Genomic DNA, 12,076 nt, shown 5'->3' on the forward strand with positions numbered 1-12,076 from the left:
TGTTTGGACGTATTATATGCCATTACTATAAATATTTTTGATCAGTCCAAAAATAAGTAAAGTATGTTTTGGATGCTTGCTATTTCTTAAATTTGATATGAAGTCAGACTATAATTGCAACATTAAAAAAATGGTGTTGCTATTTTCAAACGCAAGAATTCTGGCATTCTCTTGATTTAACTTGGTGATAGGTAACAGTTTGGTATGGTAAATATCAACTTGACCTTTATGGCAAGAAATGACATTTCTGGGTTGATTTTTCAGTGTCTGCTATACTTATATTAGCATGTGGAAATTAGTCGTATCATAGGTCTCAAATGTAGTATTTATCTAGATGCTACGTATAGCTATTAATTTTTGGTGATGAAAATCCCATTTGTTTCCTAGATGATTAATATTAAAGGTGCAGCTACATAATATGAAGACCTACTTTGTACAATAATATAAAATTAAGAATTTGAGCCATACCAAATAGCGAAGATCAGAATGCTAATTTTACTTAGCTGGAATTTTCCCAGAATTTTTATTTTCATAGCTCTGTCACCAAAAAAGAGTGTTTTCTCTTGAAACTAAGATTTCCGTTAAGTCTCTGGTCTTGTAAATACCTTGTACATACATAGTTTAGTAAACAGTGGATAGGTTAGTCATGGTTAGTTTGTATTTCAGAGTTGATGCTGTTAAAAAGAGAAAATGATGCTTTATTATCCATGTGAACCATTACATACCATTTAAAACAAAAGATCTCTGATTGCTGTGTACTGATATTTACATTCAGGCTTGTTAGTACATACGCTAATATGAAATAGTTTCCTATGTGAAATATTAGTTTTAGAGTTACAGAAATGCTGTATATACAAAATGTAAAAAAAATATTCTAAGTTTCTTAAGAGACTTTTGCAGGGAGAGAAGGTTGAGTCTGTAGCTATAATACATTTCTTTCAGAATTTTGAGTCAGAGTAGTATAATTAATGGAATTCATCAATTAAAAATAGAACATGTGGACACTAGCCAATACAACTGATAACCAGACTTTTCTGGAAGCTCTACCATCACTGCAGTTACTAGATATAAAGTGGAACTAAAAATGCATTTTTACATTAAGTTTTTAGTACCAGTATATTTAAGATAACTTCACAAGAAAGACTGTACTAGATGATGATGATCACAATAAGGAATCCATATAAGATCATTTCTGGTAGTCTGTTGTCTGACTTTTTCCACTGGTTATTCCATTCTGTGAGACAGCAATGGGGCAAGGAAAATAAATGCATAAAATGAAAGTGCAGTTAAACTACACTTGATTTCAACAAAAGATTCCTTTTTCAGAAATACACTTAGCTTTATCAAATTGTGATTTATTGTTGATTTGAAGATAATTATTGAAATTTTAATAGTACTGTGGTAAAATGAATAACAATGAAATATTAGATGTTGAGTATTATATTAGTGACTTGCTCCAGATCAGTAGTCACTTAATAGGATACTCTGGAGAAGGAATCACTTATTTTTTGCACAGATATTTAGCTAGTGACATACTGTGTGCAGGACATTATACTAAGCTCTGGTGATATAACGGGAAACAAAATTCTTTCAATTTGCAGAATGAAGGATCTGTAACTATAGGTAAGGAATTCCATGTTTAATCAATTACATAATGTTCTTTAGAATTTATACAATTCCTTGGGAAAAAAGACAAGTAACAGTTTTGAAGTATTTTAATAATCATGAATTAAGGTCCATAAGGATATTTTATTATTATTAGTTATAATAACAATAGCTACCATTTATGAAAAACTTAATTGCCAGGTATGATATGATACTCTGTAATCCTCATAACAACCCTCTAAGGTTTATTATTTTGAATCCATGGTTGTAAATTAAAATTCAAAGAATATTGAAATAAAATCTAGAGTTGGAGAGGTTCTTATCAAAGTGTATAGTAATTGCCTTGGCTGTATTTCTCCTAAAACTAAAACTTCCATGAAAGTTGAGGCTTTATCATTCTTTTATCCATTTATATCTTCAGGACCTGCACTGCAGTTGTGAAATAGTAAATGTTCAATATATGGATGATTGAATTTCATAGAAAAAAACAAACTTCCTTTGATTCTATCAAAAGACCTTTGGGTTTTCCTTGTCCTTCTAATTAAAGGACTGTGCATGATCATGTTCCCTTCTCCTCCTGGATTGAGGGGCTGCTCTGAGCTCTGCATAGAGGGGCTGATATACAGCTGGCACATACTCAGAAAGATAGAACTTAGAAATACAGAATGGGTTAGTGGAGAAAAGCAGTGCACATGTGCCTGTCGCCTTAAGTGTACGATGCTGGTCTCGTCTGCAAGTTAGAGGATCCTTTTCTGGATGACCCTTTTCAGTCTTTTCATACCTTGAATATTAATGGTCTTCTTCAGTCTCTTATCTGGTTTAATTATTTTCATTTTGAAAAATTGTTCTCTAATGATACTGGCTAATTTGAAATTGAACACAAAAAAGATACCTTATCCATTTATTTTTTTAGCCATCTGATCGTTGCTTTTGAAAGGATGATCTAATCTACTGGTTTTCAAATTTTGTTGTGCATCAGAATTACTTGGAGGGCTTGTAAAATACAGATTCCCTGCAAAAATTATGATTTAGTCATTCGGGGGTAGATTTCTAACAAGTCCCCAGGTGACTCTGATGCTCTGTAACCCCCTAAAAATAGAATAGATCCTAAAGCAACACACCCCATATGAAGGGAAAAGTTAGGGAAGAAATTGTTTTCAATCAAAGCAAAGCCAACCAGTTCTAGAGCTTTTGTTCATGTTGTTTTGTTTTCATATAAAACAGTCTCCCTGGAGTTTCATTGCTAATGTGTTTTTTCAAACCCTTTACCTATTCTTGAGTTCAGGCAAGATTTCCTCATTTGAACACCATTTGGTAACCAATTAGGTCATCTTAGTGGAGAGGAATCACATGTAAATTGAGTTTTCACTATTTAATAAGAATTGGTGATGTTCCTCCAGGAGGTAGGAAATTCAGAAATATAAGCTACTTAGTTTGAAATAAAATACAATAAAATAGAAATTAGTACACTGTACTTTCTCTCTTCTTCTTGTTCCTTGGGGGGTCTATGGGAACCAAGTTCTATCACCTGTAGGCAAGTGCATATAACTTCATTGCTGTGACAATGGTTTGAGAAATGTGAGGATGAGAGAAGAAGCAAGATGAGTGAGTAAGACAGGGAGTGGAAGAGTTCCAGTTATTGGTGAGTAATTTGCAGCTTTCTTCTAAAGCATAATTCAGTGTTTCATGCAAACAAGTTTTAAATCTTACTGCTTATAGGTTCCAGAATCATGGGATTTGGTGCTACATGAAAAGTCTATGCTTGATTACAGATGAACAGAGGATATATTATTGTGGTAGAGTAAATCAGGTTACACTATCTTCTTTGCTTCTCTCTGGGGAGTCTTCAGTCATCAACTAAGACTGATTTGAGAAAAGATCATTGTGAGCTAGGGGTCAGAGGATATTTCTGGAAACATTTTGATGCTATATAGATTTTTTTATACATTTTTTTTTGTTTTACCTATGTACCTGCATTGAGAGAATTGGAATTATCATAATAACTTTTGAATGACATTTTGCATTAGAATTCAATGCCCATTCCCATTTTCTATTAAATTGGGAACCTGATTTAAAATTTTTTTTTTATTTGAATGAATGTAAAATATAATATTTAGATCACTTCCAAAATGTTTATTAAATTGAATTAAAATTTATTATATTGAGATTTAAAAAAGTTGCCTATCTATTCTAGCGTGGTATTTGTAAAATAGCTTGTTATGGTTCTTATAATATAAAATTTAGTATCTTTTTTTTCCCAAGTCAGTGACATTGGTTTTATAAATATCCAAAGAAAACTTACTCACATTTCTTTACTGACATTGTTGAGATGATGTAAGCAGAATTAAGATTCTTAATATTTAAGTTCTTGGATGATGGAACTGTGGTTGTCAATATACTTGGTGGTGGTTTTAATTATGCTTATTTTTCCTTCCAGAAACAAGTGGTATCTATTTTATATGTTCAAGGTCTTTTCACTGTAGGCTAAGTTCTCATTATCAAGAGTTGAAAGACGAGCCTGCTAATGGAAAAAAAAATGCTGAAAGAATGCAGGGATGAAATGTAAATAAACCTCAAGTTAGTAACTTTGTCAAAATGACGATGACGCATTATTTATACTATTTTATGTGGAATGCCCTTTCCTAGAACCTCTGAGAAAGAGGATAATTACTAACTCACCCTTTTGGAGTTTTATTTTATTTTTTTATGATTGTAAAAGCTTGGAGACTATTTTTGTAAATTGTAGCTTGAGGGTATAATTTAAATGTAAAATAACAAAAGATGTGTAAGTATATTATGTCAATACTGGGGTTTTGTTATCCCTCTTATATGTTTATCACTAGTTTTGCGTATTCTGTTCAAAACCACTCTGAAACAATTAGACAATGATTCCATTTTTCATCAGTAAAATTTATTCTGAATATCTCAGATATTTATGGCCGACTCCAGAACATGAATGCTAGACCTACTCTGCTAGAAACTACCTATCAGAGACTAAGCAAATCTCTTTAGTCCTGGCTCCATTAATGAGTGCCTTTACAACCTTTGTAAACTTCAGCAAGTTTCTTTACTTTCTTCATGTGTAAAACAGGGAGCTCGTTTGTACAAAATGAGTGGATTTCAATTTCAGTGTTTTTCTTAATCTAAGAAGTCATTGTTCAAAAGAAATCTTACATACTTGATGTAAAGAGATAAAAGTGAGACTCTCCTGGTTGGGGGAAGAAGCTCTTCTGGAGAACAGTGAGTCAGCTCCTGGGTACTTTGTCATCCTGGGGGACAGAGTTTGAACACCATTGCAGATAATCTCTAAATTTCCTTCTAGATCTAAAGTGCTATTATTGGTTATATCATCCTTGAGGTAAATTGCCACATCCTCAGTATTTCCATCTCTTGAATTTTATACACCAGTTTCTTAAGTGAGTAAAAGTTTACTTGTAATATCAGATGGAATTAAATAGTGTTTTTCACTGACAGAAACATAACATTTTATTGTTTAACTTAAGTCAAATGCAGTTGCAATAACTTCTTTTTTTTTAAATCTTGTAACTTATCTGTGCAAATATAATTTCCCAAGAAGTCAGAGTTAGTTTATGAAAGAAGTAGAATTCAGTGGCATTTCTTCGGCAGTGGGTTATCTGCTTAATGACTCAACATGTTTCCTCCTTTCCACCAAAACTCTATGTTCCCTTGTTCTTTCCCCTGCCCCACACTCTGTGCTTGACCACGATCCCTCCTCCAGCTGATTTTTCTGGGAACCTTGAAACACTCTGCTTTTTCCCTTTCCTTCTCTATTGCTACCGATGCCTTAGGAATTACATTTTCCTTGTCGATCTAGTTTAGAAAAACGAGAAGAGCTTCCTTGACCAGTGGATATAGCGCTTGTGGATTTGCCCTTAGGAGTAGTTAGATGCTGGCAACTCAATTTGTGATGCAGAATTTATTTCTCATATAGAAAGGATATTGTAAGTGTACATCAGAGACTATAGAATTTTTAGTACTATATACTGTAGTTCATTTAATTTATAGGTGAATTCCATGATGTGTGTTGGTCTAGGAATCTATCAACTATGATAAATGCTATTTCTATAGAAAAATGAGGTCTGTATTTCAGGTAACCAGATAGAGATGAATGTAGAACATTCATAGTTGGGGACTGACCATATTTATTTCTTAATCCACAGGTGCATGTGTTCAGTCATTCTGCATCCATCCATAGGAAAGCAACAACGCTTTCTTTTCCTTTTTGCAGATAAATTGATTTTAGCCTGAGCAACTGAAATAGAGGGAAAGTGCTCAGGTTTAAGCTGTTTTTTTTTTTTTTAATTTAGATGTAATAAAAACTGGATGCAATAAAATTGATAGGTGGTACTAAGATCACATTAGGATTTGTGAAATGGACAGTTGCCTTACACAATAGCAAGTGAAAAATCAAGCCAGTCCTTCATAAACATTTTATTCTGGGGTGTGCTTGTTTTCTGAAACTACCTCTACTAAATCTCCTGTCAGTCTTAAAACTAGAAGGCAGAAAAGCTTCTAGTGCTACAGCCAACTGCAGTGTAGCCAGAGAAACAGGCAACAAAAATAGAACACCAGGATTGCTGTGCGTGGGTGAGGCAGAAACCACATTATGAGCAAAAGCTTCCAGTATTATTTTAGAACCAATACAGAGCTCTGCACTTCTCTCCTCTCTCTTCCAAAAACACATACTACAAAAATAAAATGAAATTAAATGTATGTGCATTTGCCCTCTTAGAATTATGATTCTAAATTTTTTTTCCCTTTCTTTTTGCCTTCCTTTCTTTGGAAGCGAATCGCCAGTGTGGAAACACAGTGTGTAAAACAAGCTTGGAGGGAGGAAAGAGTTAATTGCTTTTAAGGCCCTGCAATAGAGAATTATGGTTTGAAAGATAGAGGCTGGACAGCTGGGTTTGCTGGGGTATTTTTAAATGCATTAATGCAGGCTCCAATCACTCGGCCATGCTTGACCTATTTTTGGCTCAGGCCGACCATTGTTCTATTTCTGTGCCTGTGGGCCATGCCGTTGTTGATTCATATGCAAATGGATTATCTCTAGCTTTAGCCAACTTGAGCTGAGAGAGACCAGAGAGGGGGAAGAGACACACACACAAACAAATAGAAGGGCACCGGCTGAAGCCTCTTGCAGGACTGAGGGTTCTTGCAACGAAACTCTAGCAGCCTGAGGAACTATAAGCCAGGTTTAATTGGTTTCTTTTTCTCATGGGTAGAGTTAATATTTTTCTACTTATTCTGACAAAGCAATAACCCTGAAGCACATTCCTGTTTCCCACCTGCTTTTAGTTTCCGGGATAACCTAAACTCCAGAGAGCCATAGCATCCACTCGGTCCTTTCTGCTTTGTACACAGGTTGGTAACATGGGAAAAGTGTCCAGGTCTTTTGAAAAGTGTGTGTCCATCTTAACAGAAAGGAAATCGTTGTCGAAGTTGATCCTCTGCTGCTTCTCCTCAGGGAGGAGGGAGGACCAGTGAGGGTAGCTCCTGGGGCCCATGCACTGAGCAGCGATGAATCTTTCATGTAGCTGAAGTAAGAGTGATTGGAATATGCTGCAGACAATTTACGAGAGTGACTCGTGTTTTTCCTCAGATGGGGTGGCTGGACGAGAGCAGCTCTTGGCTCAGCAGAGAATGCACAGTATGATCAGCTCAGGTAAGATCCTCTTTCGCAACTGAGACATTTTATGTGTGAAAGGGGGCTGACTTGGGAAATGCAGCTAAGAAAAGCACCTCTCTTAAGGATTTGCTGCTTTTTGGTGTTGATGTTGCTGTTTTCTTGGTGCGTCTGTAGGATTTAACTTAGATCTCTTCCATTACTGTTTCTGTGCATGTTCAGTCTGTTTGGGGACAGCAGCTTCTGAATGGAATTGCAAAGCTTCTGTTGAAGGATGGGACTGAGATAAGTAAAATGTAGTTGGGGGTGTTTTGCCTTACTATGCAACTAGAAAGAGGAGATCTGTGCTGGTTGTGTGCGTATTCTAACGGGACCTTAAAAATCAGGTAAGTTCGTACTAGGGCTTCAGTTTAAATTGCAGCCTCTGCTAGCCCGAGGATTTTACATTTACAGTGTGCATACAGAAGCACATCTATTTATAGACCTACCTTTTGAAATGTGTTTGCTACAGAGTTGTGAAGGTAGTTTTAATGTGTTTTTTTCTCGTCAGCCCAAAATGAAACTATTTAGGATGAAATAAAATTATTATTAGCAGATGGTTATTTTAATTTTCTTCAAAAACATTTGGGGAGTCTAGCATCGTTAGGCAGATGCGATGGCATAGCACACATATAAAGGTGTTACATGCAGGTGCAACATTTTAAAGAACAACAGTAACAGATTCCAATTTCTAGTTTCTCCTGTGTATGTGCTTGTGCCTTCAAGGAGATGTGCTGTTGGGAGATGAAGCTTGTCAGCTTTATCAATTTCTATTTGTTGAAAGAGTAGACTTTCCAGGCAACATCACTTACTTATAATTGTTGCTTTTCGTATTTATTTCCTATAGATAGTCTATAAAGCTTGGGGCACTTTGTGTTTTGGTCCCCTTCTGAATGCTTCAATCTAAATTGGCTTAAAGTTCTCCCTCACATCTTCTAAGTTCCTATGTGGGCTTAATCATAATTATAGATCACTACCTAGATTGCCATGATAAGAGTGCAACAGAACGCAGCATTTACTTGGTAAAGATAACGATGAAAGAATACTCCACAGGTTGGTATGATGTCTATTTAGTGTTGAACACCTTCCCATCTACAAATCTGTTTTTGAAGCAAGTTTTCTTTAAACCTCAGTTAGTTGTCATGATTTTAAGATCCTTCTGTTGATCCAATTTTTTCATGGATTCAGAATAAAATATGAATTTTGTATAATTTAGTGTGTTTACACTTACATGACAGAAATTATATTAATTAGTAATGTCTGTTTCTCTAAAGTAAATGTACCAGAATTTCAGCAGAGTTTGTTATCTTCGTGGCTGTGAAACTGACAGGAGCTTTGGGGAGGGGTCAGCTAATGTGTCTCTGATGTAACTGGATGCTTGATTTAGCATTTTATTTTTTAAATATGGACCCACTCTTTTAAAATCACTATTTTAGATATATTTTCAGTACTATATTTTATCCTTTTAGTCCTCCCCTCTTGATAACTTTTTTCGGAGGGTAGAAACAAAGCTGTGTCTTTCAAGCAGCGACAGTCTGCTGACATTGAATCTCGCTACAGGTGTTTGCAAGCTTCACTGTTTCTCAGTGTCTTTGATAATCGTACATAAATTTACTTCGATTTCAGTTGAGATTGTCATTTTCCTGGCATTTAATGATTTTTATACAAAGCCACAATATTTTCAGGCAGGGAAGCGCTTGAAACTGTCCATGCTATTGTCAATTCTACAGGAAGCAACATTTTAAGCACCAAGCTATTCAATTAAAAGTCATGTAGATTCACGTCAACTCCCAAACCTGTTTGGTATAAACAAGGAAACTGAAAGTTCTATTTATTTATAAAATTTGAAACAAAAAGACAGTTGCATCCTTCCTACCATATCATGTAAATTTGATTTTGTTTCATAGAATATGTCCTTAAATTTAATTCTCTCAGCCTTTATTGTGTACTTCCTCTGAGGCACTGGCTTTCCAACTTGGAGTCACCAGGAGAATTTTATGAAATGCTGATGCCTGGGTTCCACCCCAAGAGTTTCTGATTTGTATAATCGATATGGGGAACAGCCTGAACATTGGGATTTTTTAAATCTTCCAAGCAATTCCAATGTGCAGCAAACTTTGGGTATCACCGATATAGAAATAGGGGGACATGATGGTGATGCTGGCGACCTATATTAGTAGGGTTTGTCCTTTAAGCTAATTGCTAAATTAGGGGTGTGTTGGCTTAATTTAGCTACAAATCTTGTTCAACTCCCTTTTGGACCAGTGACATGGATGTGGTTGGTAGGCTTAGAAATGGATGGAGTCTTTGGATCTGAAAGAGAGAAAAGAGATATGGTAGCAGCACAGAGGAGTGGAGAGAGCACTGTTCCAGGAGTCAAAAGCTCTGTGTCCCAGCCACAACTTTGCAGCTAGCCAATTGTGTAACTGGTTTACTCATCTGTAAACTGAAGAATAATGATGTCCTCCTGCTTCCCTCTTGGCATTCTTGTGAGATTCAAACGTAACAACATGTCATTAAAATGTGTACTCGCTATTATTATCACTATTTTTGGTGAATGAACCTGGGCTCCCAGTTCTTCAGTACCATGCTCTGTCTTGCTGAACAAGCTAGATGAGTTAGATTGTATATCATGTGGGAAATGATGTTTTGTCTTGATAATAAGTTTTCTTTAGCTATTTTGTAAATCAGCTATTTTTTTTGGTTTCCGTGTCTGATAAGAATTAAATCCTTTCCTTGTGCAAATTGTGACTGTAAATCAGAGTAGCTTGTGTGTGTGTGTGTGTGTGTGTTCTGTGAAATGTCTCATTACGTAATAATCAAAGGCATAGAAGTTGCAGAATATTTAATTGAACAGCGAAACGCCAGTGGCAGATTTCTTGAGATTAATTGTTTAAAAAAGCTCTTTTTTGTTGTTAGCCATTGCTTTAGAGTTCCCATTTGTTATTCTAGTTATATTGGATACTATGCATAGATGGTATTTCTTCAGAGCTCTTTATATACTATTGAATTGCACATATTTTATATTGTTGCATTTTTTCCTAAAATTGACCCAGCCAGGCTAGACATCTTAGGTAGAACTAGGTTCTACAATGTAATCTGCTAATGTCTTTTCAGTTAAAGAGTTTTATATTGTTGAATCCTGGAATTCAGTATGAGTGACACATTTTGCCAGGTCAATCTCCACTTTTGTGGCATGTGTGGGCCAATATAAGTGATAACTGTGGCAGAAACTGAAGCATGTACAAATATTGACTCAGATCACTCTGCAGTAGCTGGCAGAATTCGGGGTGTTCTCCTGTTGCCAGGCATGTTGCTTAACACGTTGGACAGCAGAGCTGTCCAGACAACACTGGAACAATTATTATGAAAGAATTTCCTAGAGTTTGGACAGCATTAGTGTATATATTTTTACAATAGGGAAATATAAACATATTTATAATAGGGAAAGCTCATATTTTCACTATGTATTCTTATTGTCAGGTATAAATATTTAAATCTAAATCCTGAATTTCTTTTATGAAAAATGTATCTTCACCCTTTCAGGGTCCTTTTTTCTCTTGGTGTATATTGTCGAGGGGAAAGGAACATTTTAGATTCAGTAGTCATTTATGTCTACTTGGAAAGCAGAATCTAATTATGAAAATGTAAAACTGTGAAATGCTCCTGTCACGTCAAGAATCACTTCTGGTATTCCCCATAATTACTGTTTTGCTGTTCTCTAACTCAGGTTATCTTCACTTATAAGGCTGTTATCAATTGAAATATTTGATAGGTAGCAATCTAAAAGCTAGTTATAAATAGACCCATTGAGAATGGGGACAAGAATGAGTATTTTATTTTTCTGTGGATGACACAGGTGGCATACTTGTTATGTCCATTAAGTCAGAAAATTCAATAAAACTCCTCAGAATACTAAAATAAACCCAAATTCTGAATTTAAAAATGGTGATTTTGATTCTGGAGATGAGAAATTTGAAAGTGTACCACATAATTTCTCATCACTGATAGATAATGAAGTGATCCTAAAATAGTATAAGCCAGCAAACACCCTCCCCTCCACACATACACACTATATTCAGCAATAAGTAAGCAAGGAAAATGGTATAACCTAATGCAACATACGTCAGAAACTAATAGTCAAGGGAAAAATGGAAGCAGGCATCTTTCGTCAAAACAGAGAGACCTAACAGGGCCTGAATCCTGGGCCAACTTAGAATTTTATTGACAAGATGACGACTCCTGAAAATTCTCACTAACATTCCCAAATCTGGAGAGAAGCAAATGAATGGATATCCTCAGCTTTTGGTGTTTTTTTCTTTTGTTTTTTTCCTTGCGACTGAGGAATAGTAGAAAGGATTCTGGAAGAGAAATAGTGAAATGGAGGGAGATGAGCAAACACTGCCTCTCTGGAGAAATGAAGCCTTCAGAGCAACACTCTAAATTGGGAAAACGAACCGTAGCTCTTTGCAGTGAAATACCCTGCCCCAACTGATCTTAGAGATCCCACCAGGAAGTAAGCATCAACTCACTGAATCTGTGGAACTGTCTAATAATTGCTCCCCACAAATAGAGCACCTTAATAAGAAGAGAAATTCCATAAACAAGAGTTCAAAGATGAAATGATAAAACAATAGAATGAGATGAAAAAGGATATTTTAGATCTAGGGAAAGAAACCAAGAATGAAAAAAGCATGATAATTATAGAACAAAAATATTGATTAGAAAGAGCAGGAATCAGAAGAGACACCAGTGAAAATCTTTACCAACAAAGAGGAAAGGGTT

At 35.5% G+C, this 12,076-nt stretch overlaps 1 protein-coding gene across 45 annotated transcripts in view; it reads left to right on the plus strand.

Annotated features, from left to right (window-relative positions):
* The window catches only part of HDAC9 (histone deacetylase 9), an 866,113-nt gene that overhangs the window by 374,439 nt on the left and 479,598 nt on the right, over window positions 1-12,076 (plus strand). For 27 of the 45 annotated variants that reach the window (XM_070509860.1, XM_070509723.1, XM_070509733.1 and 24 more), the window contains one exon: window positions 7,229-7,291. In XM_070509860.1, coding sequence (XP_070365961.1) covers window positions 7,229-7,291 — 63 coding nt within the window. Of the gene's footprint in view, window positions 1-5,356; window positions 6,822-6,924; window positions 6,991-7,228; window positions 7,292-7,428; window positions 7,639-12,076 lie in introns of those variants that run through there. The other 18 variants (XM_014830594.3, XM_014830600.3, XM_070509778.1 and 15 more) reach the window with 13 other exon arrangements.

The sequence above is a fragment of the Equus asinus genome, chromosome 1 (assembly GCF_041296235.1).
Source record: "Equus asinus isolate D_3611 breed Donkey chromosome 1, EquAss-T2T_v2, whole genome shotgun sequence".
Classification (NCBI taxonomy): domain Eukaryota; kingdom Metazoa; phylum Chordata; class Mammalia; order Perissodactyla; family Equidae; genus Equus; species Equus asinus.